Consider the following 24,773-nt stretch of genomic DNA (forward strand, 5'->3'; position numbering starts at 1 on the left):
CCTTATTCTTCCAGTGTATCCAGATTTATCAAGAACTTCTGTATTTATCCAGAATTTCTGTACTAAACAGAGCAGACACTTATCTGCTGCCTCATTTTGCATGTCAGGTAGCTGTGGTCACTGCATGTGGAAAATGCTGTTATTTTTTTCTGAGTTATTTTGAGAGAGGAAAACCACATCCTTGTGGTTTAATTATGCTATATTGTTGCAATTATTCTATTTTATTATTAATTATTGCTTCTCCCTCTCTACCATGCCTCATTTCGAAATTAAACTGAGTCACAGGTATCTGTGCATGAGAAAAAAAAACATGGCTTGCTCTGAGTATGGGGCTGTCTCCGTTTATCCGTCTGGACAAGGGCTGGATTAATGTTTCTATCCCTCAAGTCTTTTTCACGTGTAAATGACAGGAGAGTCCCGAATCGTGTAGGGAACTCTCCAATCACAGAACACAGCATCACCCAGAGAAAACAAAAACCAGGAGGAAATCAGATACCAAAGTGTTCACGGTGATTTTCTCAGGGTAGTTGTTATTTCCTTTTCCATTGTCACTGTTGTTCCAACTTTATGCGGTCGAAAGATTCACTTTCACGGTATTTTTGTGTTTGTTGTGGGCACACACCCAGCTGTCCTCAGAGCTCACTGCTGGCTCTGCACTCAGACACCATCCCTGCTGGCGGGCTTGGGGGACCACCTGGGGTGCTGGGGCCCAAACTTGGGTCAGCCACAGGCAAGCAGTGCCCTCCCCGCGGTGCTATCTCTCTCTGGCCCCCACAGAACTGTTTTGAGTCTCTGATTCGAGAACGCTGGGGGACAGACTGAATTCCCTTATGCTTTGTGCCCTGGGGTCTCTCACTTCCTGCTTATTCCCTCGAGCCCCATTCTCCCCCGTCCTCCCCCAGACCAGAAGCTGTGCCGCCACCTTCCGGCCTCGTGTTCTGAGGCAGTGTGGTAGAGTGGATAGGTACAAGCTGAAATCCATCCACCGAAACCGTCTTTCTCCCCTCTGTGTGGAACAGCTGTCTCCCAACTCCTGGGTAGCATCGTGAGGATAAAGGAAAAGCAACAGTTTGCTGACCCGAGGGCCACCGGATCAGCAGGGCCTGGGGAATGTCCGCGACCCTTTCTCTATCAGGTCACCCTCGTCCATGCCTGTTTCCTCCAGGAGGGACAGGAAGAAACAGACAAGTGACCGCCACACTCCATCCAGCCCCCAACCCCCCGTGACCGCTCACATGTCCTTTCTAGCAGAATTCTCTTATTTATCTATTTTGTTTTTGCTTGGGGGTCACATCCGGCAATGCTCAGGGGTTCCTCCTGGCTCTGCACTCAAGAATTGCTCCTGGCGGTGCTCAGAGGACCCTATGCTGGGGATCGATCCCGGGTTGCCCACATGCAAGAAAAGCACCCTCCCCCCTGTACTATGGCTCTAGCTCCAGAATTCTTTGATTTGGGGGATTGTTTTGGGGACTCCGTGGCCGCGTGGCGCTGGGGATTGAACTCAGGTCCTGCGCCTGCTAGGTGCATGCTTGCCACGAGTTCCGACCCTGACGCATTTCTCACCCTGTCCTTCCCATGCCCTTCTTCTCCAGAGCCCTCCCTGGGCCCTCAGCCCGTGAGAGTGGACTTTCAGGCATCCCTCACACCTGGCAGCAGCCACCAGAGCAGGAGCGGCTCAGTGAGGGGACGAGAGCTCTCGCACCCCTGACACGTGACTCTTCCTCGCCCCGCCTGGGTCCCCCCTCCCACCCCCAGGCAGCTGTGTGACCTTGAGCAAGTCACTCAACCTTCCTGAGCTTCTCATTTGTAAAACGAGCATCCTGCTCCTTGAGCCTCGTGAGATTGGAGATGACGGAATCTAGAGGCCTCGGGGCCCCACAGCGGGGGGGGGGGGGGGGAGATCCGGGGGGGCCCGGGGTGGCAGCTGTCCCTTATGTAACTGGGGTGCCTCTTCTCCCCAGCTACACCGGAGGGTCCTGAGGGTCTCATGCCTGGTTCTCTTGTGTCTGAACAGCCTCTAGCCACTGCAGGGAGACGTGATGGTTTTTTTGAGGGAGGGGACTTGGGGGGGAGCCCACACCTTCTCCTCCCCTTCTCGGCCCCTCTCACCAGCAGGATTTCAATGGTGCCTAGGATGTACATGGCGCCAGCGAAGGTCGTGCCCAGGTAGAAGCAGAGGCCCACGGCGCCCCCAAACTCTGGTCCCAGAGACCTGGAAATCATGTAGTAGGAACCGCCGGCTGCGGAGAGAATCTTGGTCACCCAGAGGCTGAGGGGCCCTTGGGGCTGCCTCCCGGGGTACGAGGGCAGGGGTGGAGAGGGGCAGCTCTGTCCAGGGGCGGCCGCCCTGGGTCTGCTCAGAGACCACCCCCCACGCCCACCCCCGGGCTCTCTAGTCACTAGCCACCTAACACCCGCTCCCAGGAGGTCAGGCCTTGGAAAACTGAACGACGGCAAAGAGGGTCTCTGGCCAAAGGAAGAGGCGGTGTGGTGTCTTGCTCACAGACAGGAACTGACCCCTGCCCCCATCCCACAAGGTGCTGCTCCCAGGGACCCCCACACCCAGCCCCGGACGTCCCTCCATCCAATCAGCCACACCACACCCCCATACGGCCAAAGCCCCTCGCCCTGTGGGCAGCCCCCCGCGACGTACCGGGCACCACACCATTGGTTGCGATTGCACTCATGGAAATGGCCGTGAGCATCGTCTGTGCGGAGAGAGTTTGAGAGGTTGTGAGTGGGCAGTGGGTGGGGGCTGCCCCCAGCCCCACCTCCAAACCCACCAGGCTGCCTCCCCCATCCGCTCCCTGGTCCTGCTCCAACTTCTACTCCCGCCAAGAAAACCTCTTCTTCACCGAGCGTGTACGGGGGCGGGGGGGGGGGGGGCAGTCCAGGCTCTGGCCAGTCCCAACCCTGCCTTTCTCCCAGCTCAGGGAGGCATAAGGACCCGCTCCAGCTCCCAGGACACCGAGGCAGCAAAGGGGTCATGAGTGAGCGACTGGAGCGATAGCACAGCAGGGAGGGCGTTTGCTTTGCACACAGCCGACCAGAGTTCAATCCCCGGCATCCCATAGGGTCCCCCCAAGCACCACCAGGAGTAATTCCTGAGTGCAGAGCCAGGAGGAACCCCTGTGCATCACCGGGTGTGCCACAAAAAGCAAAAAAAATAAAAGTGGGGGGTCACATATGAGAAGTCTTAAGTAAGCTAAGAGGAGGTGTTCGATGAATATTTGATTTTTTGGGGGGGAGGGAGGGGGTCGGTTACACCCAGTATTGTTGAGGACTCCACCTGATCAGTGCTCAGGGGGCACTTCCAGCAGTACTTCAAAGAGCATGTAGTGAGGGGGCTTGAGCTCTGGCACCCCTAGTGCCCCCAGAGTTTATTCCCTTTCAGAGAGGCTTCAAAGAATGTAGTCACAAACCTGTCTGAGACCCCTCACCCCAAGTTTTGGGAGTCTGGACCTACTGAAATACTAGATGATAGAGAAAAATTTTTTGTGTGAGGTTTGAGAGAAGGGGGATTTTGGGCCTCACCTGGCAGTGCCCAGAGCTTAGTCCTGGCTTTGTGTTGAGGGAAAAATCCTGACAGTGCTCTGGGGCCCATAGGCACTGCCAAGGATTGAGCCCACAGTGGCCGCATGCAAGGCAAGAGCTTTCTGACCCCTGTCCTATCTCTCTGGCCCCTGAAATTTTCTTTCTGCACACACAGCTTTCCCACCACCGAATCTGCACTGTGGCAGGGTGCCATACGTGGGCACGCCGCTGAGATCCAGGGACACCCTCTTTCCAGCCCGCCGGCCCAGCCTGGCAGCGGCCGGAAGGACCAGTCAGACGGAATGCACAATTCACGCTCTGCGATCAGAGTCAGTGGTTCCTATAAAAAGCTCCGTTCCGGGGCTGCCCCCTCACGGCCCACGCCCAGGCCCCTGCTCGGCCTCAGCTGGGGGGGTGGGGGGGTGGCGAGTCACTCACACAGGAGCAGCAGATGAAGACCATGCAGAAGGACTCCATGATGCCAGCGATGCCCACCACCCACGTGAGCCGCAGGAAGAGGATCACCCCGAAGATGTTCTGCAGACACGGCAGGTACACGCCCATAAAGGTGCCCATGCGCGGGGCCTGCGGGGGGGAAGCCAGGGTCAGGTGGGGAGCCTCTGGCCACCGCCAGCACCCCGGCCCCAACCCTCCCCTTTCTTCCAACCCTGCTGTCCATCCACTTGGCCTCTCGTTTTCTCTCCTGGCCTCCAGCTTCCACCCCCGACCCGCCAAGCCACCCTTTCCCCTTCCACCTCGGTCCCTCTCTCCTGTCCCTCGCCCTCTTGTGTGGCTTCTGAGTTCCGTTCTCCTCCCCGGGCCCTGGCCCACGCCCCGTCCCTTCTTCCCGGAACCCTACTCACCTGCACGGGCTTCTTTTTGCCGCCCTCGTTGTTTTCCGCCTCTTCGTGCTCCCGACTGCCCTGGGGCAGGTTGGTGTAGTTGGCCAGGCCGCTGAGCAGGGAGGACACCATGGGGCTGGTGTCCATCTCCTCCTGTAGAGGGCGACAGGTGGGGGAGGGGAGGGTTAGGAGGGGTGATGGGGCAGAGGAGAGGAGGAGAGGGAATAGTCCAGAGGATGGAAGGAGGAGGAGAGGCGGGCCCGGGGGGCAGGATCCAGGAATAAGGGGACTTCGGTGGAACCCGTGCAGGAGGAAGCAGTCGATGTTGGGGGAGGGGAGTGGTGGGCAGGGCCGGCCACGGTCCCAGCGACCCACCTCAAACAGGGCCATGTTCTTGCCATCATACTCCTTCCCCTTCTCGGCGTCCGTGCTGTTGATGAAGGGGCTGCTCTCCTTGGGGTTCCCATCGCCTGGAAAGGCAACGGGGTCAGTCTGCCCCCAACCCGTTCCCAAGTGCACGCAAGGGGCCATGCAACTCTCCGACCTCGGTTCACACACAGGGAGGTGGAGCGGGGCTGCCTCTCTGGCAAGACGGTCCCGGCAGCATTTTTTATGTGCTTCGTTGCGGGTCTGGGGTACCTCTTGATTACAATGCTTCCCCCGCTGGGGGGTTGGGGGGGGTCTGGTGGATAGAATTGGGGGTCCATGGCATTCACCAAGTCTCTCCAGCACCCCCTCCTGGAACAAAACTTGGTGCATCCTAGTGTTTTGGGCAGAAGCGGGCTGCCTCGTGGCAGGGTTCGGGCAGAGAACGCGTCTCCTCTTAGCTAAGTGACCCGTTGGCTGCCTCCCTCCTCCGTCCCCCACCCACCTCCACGCCGCATGGATTTCTAGACGCGCACCACGTGCCCATTGAGGCACGAGGGAGCACAGAACACAGAACCGACGACCCCTGTGCGACTATACCAAGGAAACCGAGGGCCAGGGCAGCCCGTGAGCGGGTGAATGGGATTCTCCAGCCCAGAGCACTAAACTGAGATGAACACGGGGAGGCATGCTGACCCGCCTGAGGTCACGGAAGGCTTCCCAGAGGAAGTGACATGTCCGCTGAGCTCTGAAGGATGAGTAAGAGCGAGCTGGGGAGGGAGGCGGGACAGCGTTCCCAGCAGAACGGCATGTTTTGGTGGCCCAGAAGCGCGAGTGCTCAGAGCAGATCCGAGGGGCTGAGCAAAGTCGGACCTGGGCGCAGTCCGAGGAAGGGAGGCCCGGGTGCGAAAAAGGAGTAGCTTGCAAGCGCCGCGCGGGCCTCCAAACAGTTGGCAAGCCGTGACGGAGATCTGGGCCCCCGTCCAGAGGACAGAGGAAGTCACTCAGGAGTTTCAGGCGAGGAGTGCCATAAAGGTGTCTTGGGGCCATCGCTCTGGCCGAGGAAGAACACAGCAGCTTATCGGCAACCTGCAGTGGCCCAGGGGAGGGTTGGCGATGACCCTGGCCAGACGGACACAGGACAATGGACTCCGCAGACTCGAGAGTTCTTGGCAATGGCTTCGGTGCCATCTGCTTGAGGCCAGAGCAGGAGGGAGGTCGGATAATGCCTGGCTCTCAGCTTGGACCCCGAGGTGGGTGATGGTGTTTTTGCATCACTGGGGGTGGGGGTGGAAGGGTGGGACTGGGGGGTGGAAGCAATGCTGGGTCTGGTGGAGGGGAGGACACTCAGGGAATTATTTCCAGACGCCACTTGGATGGACAGATCAGCCGGGAACTCGACATGGACTGGGTAGGAGGGGGGATGGGAAAATGCCGGGAAAGGGAAGCGGAGAAGCTGGGGATGGAAGGATCATCCAAGGAGAAAATCTCTTGGGCATCAAGCAGACTTTTTTAGGCCAGGGCTGCAGCTCCGTGTTAAAAGCACGTGCCTCCGCATGCTGGAGATTTTGGGTGCAGTCCTTGGCACTGCAAAAGGAAACTGAGGTTCTGAGGGGGGGAAACCTTTTAGGAAGATCCAGGGGGTCCCTATAGGCGCTTTCCTTGTCTCCAGGAAACTGCAGGGACAAATCCTGGTAGTAGACCCACAGGAGTGGATCTCTCTGGACCCAGAGACGCCCCCATGCCTAAATTCCAAGGGAAGCTGAGGCCGTCCCTATTGAGTTTCTTGTCCCCTCAGCTCCTGACATATTTCTCCTCCTGCCTGTTTGCTCAAATCCTCCCCTACCTCCTGGAAAATGTCCTTAATTGCCCAGCCCCATCTCCTGTGAAAAACCCACTAGACATCCAGTCTCGACCTGAGGCCAAGTTGTGAATCTGCTCAGGAAAAACCCACCAGCAACCCCCAATGCTGCCACCTTCACCGCCTCATGCGCCACCAAGGGCACCAGACACAGAGACCACACAGAGACCACAGCGACCACACAGAGACCACGCGAGAGTTTCCTCTCACATCTGTGAGCTCCAGAGAACTCTGGGCCCTTCTCCCGGGAGGGGGGGGGGAACCTCCTGGCACATCTTAGGTGTTCGAGGGAAAGATACATCAAATAAATCTTGATTTGGGGGGCCAATCCTGGTTGTGTCGATGGCTACTCCAGATTCTGTGCTCAGGGATCACTCCCCATTGGGCTCGGGGAACCATAAACACAGGATCCCCATGCAGTCAGCCCACTGCGCGCTCTCTCTCTCTCTCTCTCTCTCTCTCTCTCTCTCTCTGGGGGGATGAAGGTAAAACCCTCCCTACGGTCTCAGAAGAGAAGAGGCCTGAGGCCAGATCATGAGAAATGAAGCATTCTCCTCCTAAGTGTGACCAAAATCTACACCATGTTCTTAACCACACCAAGAATGGAGGGGGCTGGAGGAGGGGACGAGGGGTGGGGATGATATTTTCTTACTGGTTATAAAAAGAGCTGGACCCCAGCACCACCAGGTGTAATGCCATAGGCCCCGCATCCCTGCATCCCTGCATCCCAACCCTGTTCACCAAGTGTGGTCAGGGGTGGCCCCTGGTCCTCAGAGGCTGCTTGGAAGGACTCCCATAATTTTTTTAAGAAAAAGGAATGGAGTTGAGATTCGGGTTCCAATCCCAGCCTCACTGGAAGGGCGAGCTTGGGCAAATCCCTTAAACTCTTCGCCTGCTTTGCACAGGGAGCCTTGAGCTGAGGTCCTGGCTGCAGTGATTCGGTGACATGAAGCGCCTGGCGCCCAGAGTCGCCATGGCCACTTTTAGTCATTACTAAACTGGGGCATCGGCAGGGCCCCGGCCTCTTATAGGCTCCCGCAGCCCGAGATGTGGGAGCCGGGTGGGCTCCGGGGGCCCGGCGGCTCTCCCACGGGTGGGCTCGGCGCCGGGACCACCGGAGCCCAGCGCCCCTCCCGGCTGCCTCTCTCGCTCGGGGCCAAGCCCGTCCTCGTCCACCGGGGCCACGGGGCGAGCGGGACCGGCCTGGGGGCGTCCTGGCCCGAGACCCCGCAAGCAGGCGGCCCCGCGCCGGTCTCCATGGCGACCGAGCGGGCCGGGAGCGCAGCGCCGAGCAGGCCACGCGCCCGCAGCCGCTTATGTAACGCGGCGCGCAGCGCGGAGCAGACTCGGGGCCCGAGCCCGGCGCGGAGGCGGGGGGCCGGGGAGGGGCCCCCCCACCCGGCCCGGGCCGTCTGTCCACCCGCCCAGGACACCGCCGGGCTCCGGGCCAGCGCGCGGCCGTGCCCTCCCCCCGGCGCGTGCCGGAGGGGGGAGGAGGGGGGCGCCCCCAGGGACCCGGAGGCGCGGGTGGGGGGCTCGGCTCGGTTCCCCAGGGCCCCGGGAGCGTGGAGCGGCGCGCGGCGGGGCAGGGCCAGGCCCAGGCCGAGCCCAGGGGCCCCCGCTCCGGCCCGCCCCCTGGGAGCGCTCAGCCCGAATCGGCTTTCAATTAAGCTGCTGCGGCCACAGCTCCCCGGGAAGAAACAGGAGCCCGAAGGCGCCTCCCGCGGGGCCCGGGGAATCCCCAAACCAGGTCCAGGGGTGGGGGTGGGGTGCAGACCCCAAGGGGAATGGGAACCTCTGGGGACCAGAGTCAACATCCTCCGCTTCTTCTTTTAGCCCAGAGGAGACGGCTTGGGGGTGGGGGTGGGGGGCGGCGCTGCCCACCCCCTACATATTAGCAAGAACCGAGGATCAGAGACCACCCAAGGGCTCCAGGATCCCAGGAGCCCATTACTCAAGCTCAGCAGGTCCTTAGCGTCCCCAAGCACTACCCCAGCGGCCACTGGGGACAGAAAATGCCCGGCCTGGAACCTGGTATGTGGGTGCTGAACCCGAGGAGAAGGGCCGGGAGCACTTCCTCTAGATGCGCCTACTGCTCCGGGTCTGGACAGCAGTGGGCAGAGGTCACGGCGAAGGGAACGGCCAACTGCATTCCAGAACCACCCTGGGGCTCCGGAGACCCCGGATGAACCCAGAGGCCCAGCAAGTGCCATTTTCTGGGCAGAGAGAGCACAGCTGGGGGAGCTGTGTGAGCCGGGTGGGTGAGGGGGCAGGGGGTGTTCTCTGCAGCTGAGCACCGCCCCTCCGGATGGATGGAAATGACCCTTTTCCTTTCCCTGGGCTCCGTCCGGCTGCTTGGCACTGGCGCAGACTCCACTTTGGGAAAGAGAGAATGGAAGAAAAGGGGAGGAGGGGGGGCCCTAAAACCTACACCCGGGGGAGGCAGCGGCAGAGTGAGGCACCCCAGGGTCTGGGGGTGGAATGGATGAGTTGCCAGCAGTAGTTTGGACCGTGTGTCCCCCTCGCTGCCCCCTCACTACGTCCTGGGGAGGAAGAGGGGCCTCTGAGACAAAGGCCCGGGACCGGGTGTCCAGCCTTCCGAAGCGGTCACTTGACTCTCGCTTGAATCCAGTATCTGAAGGACTTGAAGTCAGGGCGACCGGTGGCCGGGGAGAGCTTGCCTGATGAGTCCTTGGGGGTCCTTGGGTCAAGCACTCTCTCCCGCTCTCGCTGTCCGCCCACCCCTCGTGCCCCAGGTCAGCCGAAGTCTCGCCCCCGAGGGTCAAGCAATGCCCAGGGGAGCGTTTGGAGGCGCTGAGCGCAGACAGCCGGAGCGGGAGGCGCTAGTGCGCAGGGGACGCAGCGCAGCTGGAGGGTGGGGGGTGGGGGCGGCTGACAGCCGTGATGGATGGCTGAGACCGCTGGGGGGCGGCGGGGGGCCTGGGAGCCCGAGGGGGTGGCCGGCCCCGAGACCTCGGAGCGGAGGGACCGCGGAGGAGGGCCGAGCGGGGAGCGCAGAGCAGCCCCGGGCTCGCTCCGAGCCCCTCGGCGCCTCGCGCGTCTCCGCACCCACCGCAGCGCCTCCGCAGTGTCGGCGCCGCGGCGCTGAGCGTTCAGTCGCTGGGACCCCGGTCCCGAGGCCTCCCTGGGAAGGCGACCGAGCAGACCCGAGAGACTCCCCTCACCCTGCCCCACCCTGGAAACCTCAGTGCCACCCCGGGGTGCCCGGCGGAAGGGGCGAGAGGGGAGGAAGGGGGGAAGGTCTTGCTGCCCGTCCTGAGCAGGAACCCACGGGGACTGGGTTTTGGGGGGCTGGGGGGAGAGAAACCGCAAAGTGGAGCTGAAAATCTCCCGGAGGTGCGCTACCTCGGAGGTCGGACCTCGGGCGGCTGGGGGGGAGGGGGCCCCCGGATTGCACCAAGTGTCCCCTTAAGAGACACGGAAGCCCACACGGGGGCTGTCATGTGGCTCCAGCGCCCCCTGCCCCCCTCAGCACCCGCCCCCAGCTCTCCGCTGCAAGTCTCAGAGCGAGGGACTGCAGCAGCCTTGCGCCCACCCACCCTCCACGCCAGGACGGCGGGGTCCCTCCTCGGGGCCGGGGAGGGGAGGGGAGGGGAGGAAAGGGTCCTGCGGCCGCCCGTCGAGCCCCACGTCCACCCCTTCCCAGCGCCTCCCCCGCTCGGCGAACCCCTGCCGGCCCCCCTCCCATCCCCCCGCCCCCGGGCGAGCCCCCCGGGCCCCGTCCTGGGGCGGGCGCGGCGCGTTCCAGCACCTCGGACAGCGCCTGGCGCATTCCAGCGGAGCCGGCGCCAGGCCGCGGCCGGGGGGCTCCCCGGCCCGCGGCGCCCCGGCCTCTCCCCCGAGGAGGCGGCCCGCCGCTTACCGGGGTTGGCGCCCCCGTCGCCGTCCTCGCAGTCCGTCAGGTTGTTGAGCATGGTGGCGGCGCGGCGCCGGGCCCGCGGATGGCCTCGCTCCGGCTCGCTCGCTCGCTGCACGGAGGCCGGCGCTGCAGTGCCCGCCCGGCGCACACACACTCGCACACGGACACACGCTCACACCCGCGCGCGCCCCCTCGCAGCGGCGGCGCTGCTCACCTCATCCCGTATGCAGGAGGCGTGAGCCACTGGCGGGGTTCTGGGGGGGCGGGAGGAGCGCGGGAGGGAGGAGGGCGAGGGGGCGAGGGGCGGGCGGAGCGCGGGCCCCGAAACGGGGCGGGTGGGAGGGCGTGCCGCGGTGGGACGGAAGGGGCGCCGCGGGCGACGGGGGCCGCGGCTCCCGGGAGCAGACGCGGCTCCGCCCGCCCGCCCCCCACTCCCCGGCGCAGGCGGGGCCGGCACGTGGGCAGGTGCCATCCCCGCGCCCTAAAAATAACGGCAGGGAACTAGGTCGCGGCCGCGGGGAGGCGGCCCCGCAGCGGCTGCCTCGCTGGGGGTCTCGGGTGGCCCCTCGGGGCCAGGCCGGGGGGGTGGGGGCAACGGAGGCGGCGGGGGTGGGGCGCCGTGGAATCTGGGTCCCTCGAGGCCCCCGTCTGCCAAGCGGGGAGGCCCGCCCGGAAGAGGGGCCCGGCCGAGACCCCGCTCCTGCCACTTCGGGAGGTTGGAGCCGGGACGCCGCCGCAGAGGCCGGGCCGCCGGGGTGGCCCCAGGCGCGGCGCAGGGTCACTGGGCTGAACCGTCTGGCTCGTCCCGGGCTGAGACGGAGGGAGGAGCGCGTGGAGGGTTTGCGGATCTCTGGGGCTCGGGCCCGCAAGGGTCCCACCGGAGCCCACAGCCAGGGACCCTCAGGCTGCCGCCGTGGAGTGACCCCAAGAAGTAGGTGGCCGGCCCCGGACAGAAGGTGGCGGGGCGCGAGGCCGCCCCACCCGGCGTGGTGCAGCCTCAGGGGAGGGCAGGCTGGTGGCGGGTTGGTTGGCGGCCACCGAGGGGGGGGCGGGGAGCCAGGCCGCCTGTCAATTTTTGGAGCCAGATTTTCTGCTGGGGGGGGCAGGCAGTGTCTAATCCCCTAATCCGGGATTGCTCTCTGAGGATTCCAGCGCCCACTCGCTCTCCATGCCCCTCCCCTCCCCGGCACCCCGTGGTACCGTGGGAAGCTTGGCTGCTCTGGGACCCCGGTAGAACCCCAAGAATCCAAACCCCAGCCCACCGCGGAGGCAGCCTGGGAAGCAGCAGCACCCCAAGTTTGCAGCCTCGGAGCCTCGGGGAGGTGAATCTGCGGATACCAGGGTGAGGACAAATGAAGGGGAATGAGTCCCATGCTCACCCCAGCTTCCAGCGCTAACCTCGCCCCCCCTCCCGCCAACCCTCCCCCTCCCCGGGGGAAATTGCAGGAGAGTTCTGGGGCTGGAGATGTTCGGATCAATCATCTTTATTGGGGGAGGGGGACACACGCTTTGGTGCTCAGGGGTCACACACCTGGCTCTGCGCTCAGGCACCCTGCCTGGCGGTGCTCGGGACCTGCATGCTGAATTAAACCAGGGTCACCGCGTGTACCAGGCAGGCACCTTAACCTTTGTAATCTCTCTGCGGCCCCATCAGTCAGTTATCTACCGTATATATTTCATTTACAGGTTTTTTTTTTTTTTAGAAAAGCTAAGGTCCAGAGAACAGAGGGATAGTACAGTGAGTTAGGGTTCTTGCACGTGACCGAGCCAGGTTTGATCCTCAGCGTCACATATGTTCCGCCAAGCCCCGCCAGCAGTGATCTCTGAGTACAGATTAGGAGTAAACCCTAAGCACTGCCAGGTGTGCCCTCCTTGCCCCCCCAAACAACAACAACAACACCAACAAACAACAACAAAAACCCGCTAAGGGCCCCCAAAGAAGCAACAACTACTCTGAACTCAATGGCAATGAACTGTAGAACCTGGTCGGGAGCATTCGGCCTGATTCCAGTTTAGGACTGACTCTTCCCTCCCCCTGCCTCCAGGAGACCTGAGGGTCTCGGTCCCCTCCGATTCTTGGCTAAGAGAAGCAGCACTGCGTAGCAGCTTTCTCTCAACTCCCCGGCGTTCGAGTCAGAGGTCTCGACTAGCCGGGCCTCTAAGCTTGCACCTCGAGGTGGCCTTAGAAGATCCCCAGGACCCTCACGGGCTGGGGCATGGCTCAGTGGTGAGTGTTCGCCTTGCACGGAGGCGGCCCTGGGCTCTATTCCCGGCACTACCAAAAAGGGGAGACTTGAGAGCTGACTCAAAGGGCTGGGGTGCATCTCTGGCATGCCCAGGTTCCATCCCGGGCGCCATATGGCCGCCCTAATGCCACCAAGGTATTATCCCGGTAAACCCCCAACCACCGGAATAACTCCCCAAAGGGCTCCGTACACCCTCCAGATGGCTGGGATCACAGACGAGGCCACTGTCCCAGCAGGGCTGCACGCTGCTTGGTGGCATAAACGGGTCAGTCGTAGAGGTTGTTGAGTAAAGGGGCTTCTTGGGACCCCCAGTGGGGTGTCACTGCCATGGGGCTTGGCGGGCTCTGTGCAGGGGTGAGCTGGCTTGAGAGACACGGGGTGAGAACTGTCCCTGACTCACCGAGAGCAGTCACAGAAAGGAAAAGGGTCGGGGGAGGAGAGACGAGCTCAGACAGCGGCATGCGAGGGGGAGCAAGTGGTCAGCCAGTGCTGGTCACCCCAACTCAGCACGCGTCCCCCCACCCCACGAGTCTGGAGAGACAGGTGGGGAGTGAGAGCGAGCCGGATGCCTAAGAAGGGCCGCGGGAGAGAGAGATGCAAGGGATGTTGGTGATGCGTGTGGGCTGGACTCCCCTCCCTGTGCCTTGGGGGCCCGGAGTCTGCAAGTGAGACGGAGCTCTAAATCTCAGGGCCTGTCCCTGCTCTCACACTCTCCATTCTCAGAGATCACTCACGGACTGTCTGGCATTCGGAGACTGTCCCGCACTTGGGGACTCCCGGCCCTCAGGACGGTCACACACTCAGGGACGGCCCCCACCCTCAAGGATTACACTCACAGAGATTATTCCGACATTCGTGGACTGCCTGGACTCGGGGACTGTCCCCACACTCGGGGACTGTCCCTGTGCTCAGGGGCCGGGCCCACTGTCAGACGGAGCTGCAGTCACAGATGATAACTACACCCAGTGACGCCACCTGCACTCAGAGGCTGTCCTCACGGTCAGAGACTGTGACTGCGTTCAGGGACCCAGCAGCACTTAGGGGCTGTCCCTGCACCCAGGACTGCATGTACAGGGACTGTAACGTCACTCAGGAGCTGCCTCTGCTCCCACTGACTGGTCTTATACTCTGGCACCTTTAGTAAGAGACTGTCCCACACTCAGACTGTCCCTGCACCCAGGGGCTGTATCTACACTCAGGGGCTGTTCCCGCACTCACGGACTGTACCTGCATTCACGGACTGTATCTACACTCAGGGACTGTATCTACGCTCAGGGGCTGTCCCTAAATTCAGGGGCTGTGCCTGCATTCACAGACTGTATCCACACTCAGGGACTGTCCCTGCACTCGGGCTGTACCTGCATTCACAGACTGTATCTATACTCAGGGGCTGTCCCCGCACTCCCAGTCTGGACCCACACTTACAGACTGTCCCACCACTCAGGGACTGTCCCTGCACTCCCCGTCTCTTGGGTAATTGGAGTCGGGAATGGAAAGGGGCACTTTTGGAGTTGGGGAAAGGCTTGGCCACTCTTGGTTGTGCTCGGGAATCATATGTGTTGCCGGGGATTAAACCGGGGTCAGCTATGTGCAAGGCAAGTGCCTTAACCCCTGAATTGTCTGTCCGGCCTAAGGGACACTCTTTTCCCTACAGGGTGAACTTGTGGCGGCAAAGGGACCAGAACCCAGTTCCTGGACCTCCAGGCCCTGACACCAGAAACTGCCAGAAGCTGGCACTCCTGAGAGGATGGGGCCCCTCTGCCCACCACTGCCACCGCCCCATCCAACCCCACTAGCGCTAGCTTCCTGGAGGCAGGGCACAGGAGCCCTACTCCCCAGCCTCCAGACCCCCAAGCCTCACCGGGAACCAGCAAGTCCAGCACCCAGCACCCAGAAACCCCCCCCCACACACACACAGGGCTCGCCGCAGAGCACGTCAACCACCACCATCTCCGTGGCAACCGGGGGCTTAATTAACAGGCCTGTCACCATGGCGATGGCACCTCAACAGCCCCCCACTCCCTTGCAGCTTTAGCCCATCTTCCCTCTTTCTCAATCTGGACCCCCTTCCCCCCTTCTTGTGGGCACCCGCCCCCAGCCCCTCCCCACCTGGAGCCCTGAGGCCTGCGGATGGCGCTGGTTCATTGAGAAGAGAAGAGGGGAGGGGAGAGGAGGATGAGAGAGAGCAAGCAAGCAGCCGTCACCATGGCAACCGCAGCCCCGTTCATAACCAGTTTGTTACCATGGCGATTCCCAGGGCTCACCTTGGCCAGAGGTACCGGCCAGTGAGGGTGTGAGTCCTGCTCAGTGGAGGGTGGTCGGGGAGGAAGCCCCGGGCAGGCCGGAGTGCTGTACCTAAGCCCAAAGCCACAGCCCGGGGCTGCCTTTCCTGTCGGGCAGGGGTGGGGGGTGCGGCATGAGACTCGCTTGGGCCACGCTTCCGAGACTCTCACAGAGAGAAACCCTCAGAGTACATCCCGTCCAACTCCTTTCTACTACAGGTGGGGAAACTGAGGCCCAGAGAAGGGCTGCGCGGTCCCCAAGTCCACACCATTGAGCCCGAGTGAGAGGGTGGATGCACTAGACTAACATTTCTTGGTGGGGGCTACAGGACCTCTGGGGACCACCAGGTTATTCCCAAGGGGTCGGAGAAGGAAAGTGTGAGACTAGCGGCCAGTAGGAGGGGGCGGCCACAGGGGGGCCGGAGAGACCGGATAGCAGGTGAGTGCTCGTGGTGGGCCCTGGTTCGATCCCCGGCACCACACATGGTCCATCCCCCGGTTTTCCAGGAGTAATCCCAGAGCACAGAGGCCGACCTTGGTTACTGCCGGGTATGCCCAGAAGCAAAAAAAAAGGATCCCAGGCATGAAAGATGAAATAAGGTCACCAGGGGTTGTGACTAGGAACAGGTTGAGAAACAGAGACTGGACGCAGGCTCGGCCCCATGGCAGATGACTCCCCTCACTCCACGTAGACACGTCCCTACTGCCACCGTAAGCCAGGCGGGGCTCCTTCCAGGGTCCCACCTTCCTCCAGGAGAAACCGAGGCATGGTAGGGCATAGTGCGAGGGGAAGGGGGGGTGGAGCTTAGTGCTGGGACAGCTTTTCCCAGGTCCACTTCCGTCCAGCCAAGTCATGCTCCCTCTTTCTGTGGTGCAGAAGATGAACACGAGGACTAAGGGCAGCTTCCGGGCACCGCATCTGGCCCCTTCTCTCACTGCCAGGCGAGTTCCCTCCTGGAAGCAAGAAGCACCTCCCGCCCGGCCCACCCCTGGTCCTGAACAGGAGGCAATGCTAGCCAACAGGGGGGCTGCCAGTCCGGTCCCCCTGAGCGCCCGCCCCACACATGCCCCGTCTCTCCCTGGCGGCCTGCGTGAAGCCCAGCGGGGTGGAGAGTCTCTCCCAGGGGCCAGAGGCCTGGCCCAGGAACAGCTGTGAGGAAGACAGAACCAGATGCTGGGGTCCCTGAGGCAGTTCTCACCTACCTCCCCACACTGAGACCTGCCCACGAGGAAGAGCCTAAAAGTGGACACATCCCCCAAATCATCCCCAGGACAGGATTTCCTGAGCATTCACACGCAGGGACCCACAGCGCGGAGACACAGAAATGCAGCTTCCGCATCCCATCAACACAGACAGTGACACACGGCAGCACTGACTCATGGACAGCCCCGCAGGCCATCAGAGCTCATGTGGGTGGCGCGCGCACACACACACGCACGCACATACACACACACACACACACATACACACACTCACTCACTCACTGCCCTGCGCCCCTGGCATTCCGGATTCACATCGGTTTATGCACACACACCTGCAACACCCCAAGGTGGGGGCCAGGGTTTGACTTCAACGGGGAGACCAACACCGGATCTGAGACAAGTCAGAAAAGCATCCTGATTCTCAGGCTGAGAGGCAGGGAGGGGGGAGGAGACGGGGGCAGGTGTGGAGAAGCTGGGGGAGGAGGGGTCAAAGACCGGAGCACTCCGCTAATTTAGAATCAGGAGGCACCTGCGAAGACTCGGGGCCTGGCCTCTGAACACAGAGAGAAAAGGATCCAGTCCCTGCTCCCAGAATCAGGTGACGCAGCGGCGGCCCCTGGGACAGGTGCTCTGTGATGCAGTGGGCAGAGGAGGAATGAATGCCTCCTCTGGGAAGGGAGGGAGGAGGCGAGAAAGGAAGAGGCTAAATGAGCTCCCAGGGACAGTGAGGAGGCGTCTCCCTGACTGATGGAGACGGGGCAGTGAACACAGACAGGTAGACCAGCAGCAGATGCGGCCGGGGGAGAGAGAGAGAGAATGACCGGCTGAAAGGCTTGGAGGCTCGGTGTGCAGGGGATCGGGGCAGATGGGTCAGGATGGTGGCTGCGGCCACGGCAGAGAGGGCAGCCTGGACCAGATGATGGGGTCAGGAGAAAGGCGGGGGGTGGAGGGGCCAAGATGTACCTACCAGAGAGATCCAGAGGAGAAAAGGAGGCACCAAGGGGCTGGAGAGGTAGCACAGCGGGCAGGGCGCTTGCCTCACACATGGCCGACCCGGGTTCAATCCCTGGCACCCCGCCCCACCACGAGGGCCCCCTGAGCACAGAGTCTGGGGTAAGCCCTGAGCACTGACAGACGTGGCCCAAAACAAAAGAGAAAGAAAAAAAAAGAGACAGCGATTCCTGTCTGACATTTCAGCCTGGCAGGAGGGTCCGGATATGTACCCCATGTGGAAAGGGTCCACAGATGAACCCGGCCACCTCCAGGACGCAGTCGCAAGGCTGGAGCCCTAGATTTGGCCTCCACTGGTTATCTAGAGGTGGAAATTCGCCAGGAAAATAAGGGGGGGGGACCCAAACCGCTCCCCTGCAGGGCCCTTTCTTGGGCTTTCGGTGTCTAGCTTTGCAGGGGCCCGGGTGAGCTCACCTGCAGCTCAGCAGCGCCCCCTGGCGGTCCTGGAGGCGCTCTCGCCTCACCGGCTGGGGCCTTTCCAAACCGATTCCCTTCGTTCCCTCCCAGACTCGGGCAGCAGAGCCAGGGTGGAGACCCCTGAGTCGTGCCCCTTGCGGAGGAGACTGTGTGTGCAGTCGGGATGCCACTTCTCCGGTTGGGAGCATCCTTTCCCCCACCTCCCTCCCGTGCCCTGCGTGTAACGTTATTACACAAGACCCAGCACCGGAGAGGAAGAGAAGCCCGACCACCCGACCCTGCTGAGGCTGGAGATTAGAGGGTCCTGCAGCGTGGGGGAGGGGGGCTGGAGTCCTCATCGGATCCTCCCCGGACCTAGCTGCCCGGGCTCCAAACTTCTTCTGCTCCCGTCTCTTGCTCGGGATCCCGGGGCGCTGTCCGGGAGCAGGACCCCCACCCAGGCACCCACAAGCCTTCGATCTTACCCAACACCCAGATGCCGCCCGTGCCCTTCGCGCCCCACCCCTTCCTCCCCGGTCCCGCCCTTCTCAGTCCCCAAACCCTGCTAGTCCTGCTCCCCCACAGGCGCTATGCCCACCCCGTACCCTTTCTGCTGCCCCCTCTCCCTTCATCCGCTCTCTGCCAGTGATGACCTTCTCCCTTTTAGTGCCCTCGGGGGCAGCCCCCCAGTCCCTGAGCCTGGATCACAAGACCCGCCCCTTCTCCTCTAGCCCCACCCACTTTCCTGTGGCCTCGCCCACCCCTGGCCTGGCCTCTTCACAATTTCCCACCTTATCCTCTCACCCACCCAGTTCATCTTCCCTTCGTGGTCCTCAACTTGTGCCCCCACCCCAGTCCTGGTCACCTCCTTCTCTTCCAAGGTGAGACCCGCCCACCACTGTCCCGCCCCCGTGTCGCCCCGCCCACTATACAAAGTCCGCCCATGGTGGTAAGCCCCGCCTACTACAACAGGCCCCGCCCACCAACGTAGAACCGTTCGCTATGACAGGCCCGCCCACTGTGGCAGCCCCGCCCACCATGGCAGGCCCGCCCAGGGTGTCGGGCCCCGCCCACTATGACAGCCCCGCCCACAGTGGCAGGCCCGCCCACGGTGTTGGGCCCCGCCCACCACAAAAGGCCCGCCCATGGTGGACAGCCCCGCCTACTACAACAGGCCCCGCCCACCAGCGTAGGGCCCACCGCCCCCGCCCCCCCCCCCGTCCACTATGACAGCCCCGCCCACTGTGGCAGCCCCGCCCACCAAAGCAGGCCCGCTCAGGGTGTCGGGCCCCGCCCACTATGGCAGGCCCGCCCACGGTGTCCGGCCCCGCCCACTATGACAGGCCCGCCCACGGTGGCAGGCCCCGCCCACCGCGGCAGGCCCCGCCCACTGCGGCCTCTACCTTTGGCGTCTTCTCCTGCCAGGTGGCGGAGGTCCGCCGCCGAGTGCCGGTGGGACCTCGGGTCGGGGGTCTTTACTGGGCCCGCGGCGGGCAGCGACGTGACGGTGAACCTGCGGCTCATGGTGCAGAAAGGGGCCGGGCGGCCGCAGATCGGGCGCACAAGTGGCCGCAGCCCGACTCCAAGAGGCTGAAAGAGCTGTTTCCCCCTCGCCCGCCGCCCCCCGCCGGCCGCGGCGCCGCGCAGGGTCCTAGTGCCCGCTGGTCCCAAGTGATCCTCTGCATCCGGCCACTTGGCTCAGGAAAAGCCCCGACTTGTCAATCCCACCCAAAGCGCCCGAGATTCCCACCCGCCACCGAGCATCATCCTTGCACTGGAGGCCCCGGGTGTGACGCCTGGAGCACAGGCCCATCTCTGCTGGGCTTCCCACACCTTCTGGGACCTGTTCCCTCCTTCACGCCTTCATCCAACACAACATCTGCAGTATATTTCAAGCACCATGCTCTCTAAGCACTGGAGACAAGGAAGAAAGATCAGCTGCCCTACGGTGGCTTAAATTCTTAAGAGACTGGAGGAGAGATATTTATGAATGACATCATTGACATTGTGGTGTCTGTCGAGAAAAACCAAGGGGCAATGACCAGGGGACCATCTGCTTTGAGAGCAAGCCAAAAAGGCTTCCCCGGAAAAAAAGAAAAAAAAAAAAAGCACTGTTTGAGCAGAGACCTCTGATGAGAAGCTCAGTTCTGCAGACTTCTGCAGGAGAAGTAGCCAGTGCAAAGGCCCGGAGTAGGAGCCAGGCCCTCCCTTGAGCAATCCAAAGGCCGCTGTGCTGGAACAGAGTAGGAAGGGAAGACCCCAGAAGTTTTTTGTTTGTTTTGGGGAGACACCTGGAGGTGCTCCGGATTAATTCCTGACTCTGTGCTCAATGCAAGCAGCACAGATTGGAAGTGTAAAACAGATGCTTGGGCCACATTCCTTCCTCTCCACGTCCCTTCCACAAAAGTTTTTGAGCTGGGACTGACAATGAAGTCAGTGGGCCCCCACAGGTGGCTTACGCGAGTCGGAGAGGAGTGAGACCATCACTCTCTCTCAATCTGCCTCTGCCACCTCAGGGACCCGCCAGGAAGGCTGGGACAGAAAAGTCTGCATTGAGCCCCTGCACGACACAGGCCTGAGCCTTGCCAGCCCCACCAGGTGACCATCAGGCCATACCTGCTGTCCACTTGGTCTTCTCCACACAGGAGTTGATCCCCACCTCCCAATTTTTCGGGAGTCTCAGGCGCAGGCTGGAGCAGGGAATTGCTCTTGCAGGAAAGTCGGTCCTAGTACCTCACCCAGGGGTTCCAGGCTTTGTCCTATCTGTCTGTCACTGTCACTGTCCTCCCGTTGTTCATCGATTTGCTCGAGCGGGCCCAGTGACATTGTGAGACTTGTTACTGTGTTTGGCATATTGAATACGTCACGGGTAGTTTGCCTGGCTTTGCCGTGCGGGTGAGATACTCTCGGTAGCTTGCCATGCTCTCTGAGAGGGGCGGAGGAATCGAACCCGGCTCTGCCGGGCTGGCTGCTTGCAAGGCAAACGCCCTATTGCTGTGCTATGGCTCCAGCTTTTGTCCTATCTACAGAAAGGAATTTCGGGAGTAGAAGAGCAGTGAAGTAAAAACAGATTTTATTTGGAGTCTTTGAGGAAGGGGAAGGAGGGAGGGAGAGCAAAGAGAGAGCACTGCACTCTAGAGAGAAGGCGGGCTTCTCTAGAGCCCCAGAGAGCCCCAGTCCACATCTCAAGAGGGGAGACAGACTTGGGCAACACGTGCTCGGGTGCCACCCGTGCTCGGCCACGTGGGCACAAGCAGCACCTGGGCTTGGGCAGCAGATACATGCGCTTCGTTTGTTTAAGGTGGCTTTTATAGGGTTTCTCCAACCTGCCCCTACCTGGGACTTTTTAGCTAGGCCAGAGTCCATGGCTAGGGTGGTTGCCAAGGGGATAGAGTTGGGAGTGGTCCACGGTCCTCTTTGGTATTCCTTTTCTGGCCTTTGTTCCTGCTGGAGCTTCTCTGGTAGAGGGTGGAGAGGAATGGGGGTGGGGGGGGTGAAAGGTGGATGGGGGGGTCCAGCCTTTTTTGGGTCTGTTGGCACCAGGTGAAAGTCTTATCCGGCCCCTTAGCTCACAAGGTGGACTCTGCAGCCTTGGACTATTGGTTTTGGTTTTGTTACTTCAAAGGAATTCCATTGCCATGGGGTCCCCTCCCTGTCTGCCTGCCTCCATCATTATGATCTGATTAGCATTTCGGCAGAACTGCTGGCTCTGGTTGCCGGGTGAAGACAAGGAGAGACAGGGCAGGAGTGAGTCCGATTTCCAGCTCTCCTGCTGGTGGGTGTGCCAGATGACATGCCGCTGGCTGGTGCTGAGTAGCGCTCACCTGATTCCGGATAAGCTGTGACGGTCTAACACCTACAGGACCTGCCGCTGATCCGATGGTGGGGGCCAGGGGGGGCTGTTTGATGGGAAGAGGGGTCAAGAAGAAACTCATCCATGCTGGGGATGCAGACAGGGAGACCCACTGCAGCAAACTTCATCACTTCAATTAACACTAGCCACGTAGCTGCCACTAACTCTCAAGCAACTCCACTCCGTTGTACTCCCCCAAAGAAATGGATGCCTTTGTTTACTGTTTACAAGAATAGTAAATTCGGGGCCAGAGTGATAGCACAGCGGGTAGGGCGTTTGCCTTGCACGCGGCCGACCTGGATTCAATCCCCGGCATCCCATATGGTCCCCCAAGCACCGTCAGGAGTGATTCCTGAGTGTAGAGCAAGTAGTAACCCCTGAGCTTTGCTGGGTGTGACCCAAAAAGCAAAAAAAAAAGAACAGTAAATTCAAGATGCCGAAGACATAGTACAGCAGGTAAGGCACTTGTATTGCACAAAACTGACCTGGGTTCAAGCTGTATGATCCCCCAAGCCCCACCAGGATGATCCCTGAATGCAGAGTCAGGAGTAAAGCCCCTGATCACTGCCAGGTGCGTTCCTCACCCCCCACCAAAAGAAAAAAAGATTGTTCAGAACAGGAGAGATAATAAAGTAAAACTAGCCAACCCTGATTTGATCCCCATCACCCCACAGGACCTTCCAAGCACCGCCAGGAGTGATCCCTGAGCACACAGCTGTGAGTAAGCCCTGAGCCCCACAAGGTGTGGCTCAAACCCTCCAGAATATTAATATACAATATTGAGGTTATTCGTAACAACAAAGTCTCCAATGGAGACGTTACTGGGCCCGCTCGAGCAAATCCACGATCAACGGGAGGGCCTTTACCTTACCTTATTGAGGTTATTCACACTATTAATACTGAGGCTAATCACAATCACCTCCATTGTATGCAAATGCCCATCAGAGATAAATCAGGTTCAATGATGGCTCCGAACTGATCCCCAGCAGTATGGATAAATCCCACGAATAAAACATGGAATGAAGGAAAACCAGACTCGAAAGAGTATATGGCATGGGTCCCATCAAGGTGAAAACTGATCAAAATCTAGCTACACTAGTAGGAGTGCTGGTGGATCTCTTTTCGTGTGTGTGTGTGTGTGTGTGTGTGTGTGTGTGTGTGTGTGTGTAGAATTGGGTAGGGCTGGGGCGATAGTACAGCTGGTGGGGCGTTTGCCTTGCACATGGCCAACCCAGGTTCAATTCCTCCGTCCCTCTCGGAGAGCCCGGCAAGCTACCGAGAGTATCCCGCCCACATGGCAAAGCCTAGCAAGCTCCCCATGGCGTATTCGATATGCCAAAAACAGTAACAAGTCTCACAATGGAGACGTTACTGATGCCCACTCCAGCAAATTGATGAACAACGGGAGAACAGTACTACAGTGGTGGCAAAGGGTGGAAGTGGTGTCGGTGGGCCCCACGGGTGGTTCATGTGAAGCAGGGAGGAGAAAAACGGTCACTTTCTCCCAATTCGCCTCTGCCACCAGGGACCCAGGGTTACTGGGTTCTTGTCTCGCCTCGAAGAAAAGAATTTCAGGAATAGACAAGCAGTGAAGTAACACAGATTTTATTTGGAGATTTTGAAGTGAAGGAGGGAAAGTGGAAAGTAACGTGCTCAAAAGAGAACGTGGGTTTCTCCGAGGGTGGAGAGAGTCTCTCTACACACACCCCAGCATTAGAAATGAAGGCATGAAAGTCCACGTCTCAAGACGTGGGTGACACATGAGCTCGGGTGACACATGTGCTCAGCCATGTGGGCGCAAGCAGCACATGGGATCGGGCAGCATATATGCTCCCTTCCTTTTTTTTTTTTTTGATTTTTGGGTCACACCCGGCAATGCACAGGGGTTACTCCTGGCTCCGTGCTCAGGAATTACCCCTGGCGGTGCTCAGGGGACCATAGGGGATGCTGGGAATCGAACCCGGGTCGACCGCGTGCAAGGCAAACGCCCTACCCGCTGTGCTATTGCTCTAGCCCCATGCTCCCTTCCTTTGTCCAAGGTGACCTTTATAGGGTTTTTCCAACCTGCCCCCACGAGGGCCTTCAAGGTCAAAGTCCTCTGCTAAGGAGGTTACCAGGGAGTTGGGAGTGGTGAGGGTCTTCTTTGAAATTCCTTTCCCGGCCTTTGGTTTCTGCAGGAGCTTCTCTGGGTCTGTTGCTGGCGCCAGGTGAGGGTCTCATCAGGCCTTAGTTCCTGTTTTCTGCTAAGTGGGCCTTGGCAACCTCAGAGCTATTGTTTCCCAAGAAATTTACTGCCATCGCCTGGGGAGGGGCCTTCCCTATCTGCCTGCCTGCCTACATAGGAGGGGAGATTTGGAAACGCTGGTGATGTCAATTCTTAGTCCGGATGCCGCTTAGTTACGCAGTTGTATGTGGTTTGAAGGAATGTATTAAAAGTGCACTGTTGGGGCTGGAGCAATAGCACAGTGGGTAGGGTGTTTGCCTTGCACGCGGCTGACCCAAGTTCGATCCCCAGCATCCCATGTGGTCCCCCAAGCACCGCCAGGAATAATTCCTGAGTGCAGAGCCAGGAGTAACCCCTGTGCATTGCTGGGTGTGACCCAAAAAGCAAAAAGAAAAGTGCACTGTTTAGTTTTGTGCAGTACTGGGATCAAACCCAGGACCTCGCATATGCACCATGTGAGCTCTGCCATGGAGTTACATCCCAGCCCCTTGAAATGTATGTGTGTGTGTGTGTGTGTGTGTGTGTGTGTGTGTGTGTGTGTGCTGGGTCACCTTTCCTTCCTGTGTGTTCTCTGGAGCAACATCTCCTCACATAGTCTCTAGGGGGGTGGGAGTGGGGGGGGCAGCAGTGTTGCCCTCCAGGGAGAATCTGGCAGATGTCTGGTCATCACAGCGGGAGGGGTAGGTACTGGCAGCCAGTGGGTAGAGGACACTTGTGCCACCGTAATAATTTCACTGTATCTGGCCATGAGGGTTAGAGAAACGGCCCCACAGCTGGAGAAAGACGGTTCCTGAGAGGGCTTGGTTTGTTTCGTTTGTTTGGGGACCACAACCAGTGGTGATGCTCAGGGCTTACTCCAGGCTCTGCACCCAGGAGTTACTCCTGGTGGTGCTCAGAGGACCATATGGGGTTCCAGGATGGAAACCAGGTCAACCGCGTGCCAGGCAAATGCACTTCCTGCTGGGCTATTGGGGCCACCCCCTCCCCCAGGGGGTTCAGAAGCCAAAGTAAGGGATGTTTGCTTGGCAATCATTCCTGATCCAGAAATGGGGGTGAGAGAGGAGATGGGTTGCAC

General features: G+C 60.5%; 1 protein-coding gene across 2 annotated transcripts in view; it reads right to left on the reverse strand.

Annotated features, from left to right (window-relative positions):
- The window catches only part of SLC12A5 (solute carrier family 12 member 5), a 41,447-nt gene extending 22,271 nt beyond the window's left edge, over window positions 1-19,176 (reverse strand). The window contains exons 1-6 of one of the 2 annotated variants that reach the window (XM_056121221.1): window positions 19,025-19,176; window positions 4,752-4,846; window positions 4,398-4,529; window positions 3,973-4,119; window positions 2,654-2,708; window positions 2,110-2,240 (exon numbers count right to left, since the gene is read on the reverse strand). In XM_056121221.1, the coding sequence (XP_055977196.1) occupies window positions 2,110-2,240; window positions 2,654-2,708; window positions 3,973-4,119; window positions 4,398-4,529; window positions 4,752-4,846; window positions 19,025-19,145 (681 nt within the window). In that variant the 5' untranslated portion in view covers window positions 19,146-19,176. Of the gene's footprint in view, window positions 1-2,109; window positions 2,241-2,653; window positions 2,709-3,972; window positions 4,120-4,397; window positions 4,530-4,751; window positions 4,847-10,486; window positions 10,721-19,024 lie in introns of those variants that run through there. The other variant, XM_056121223.1, reaches the window with a different exon arrangement.
- Between the last annotated feature and the right edge of the window lie 5,597 nt (window positions 19,177-24,773).

The sequence above is a fragment of the Sorex fumeus genome, unplaced genomic scaffold (genome assembly GCF_029834395.1).
Source record: "Sorex fumeus unplaced genomic scaffold, SorFum_2.1 ptg000044l, whole genome shotgun sequence".
Lineage (NCBI taxonomy): Eukaryota > Metazoa > Chordata > Mammalia > Eulipotyphla > Soricidae > Sorex > Sorex fumeus.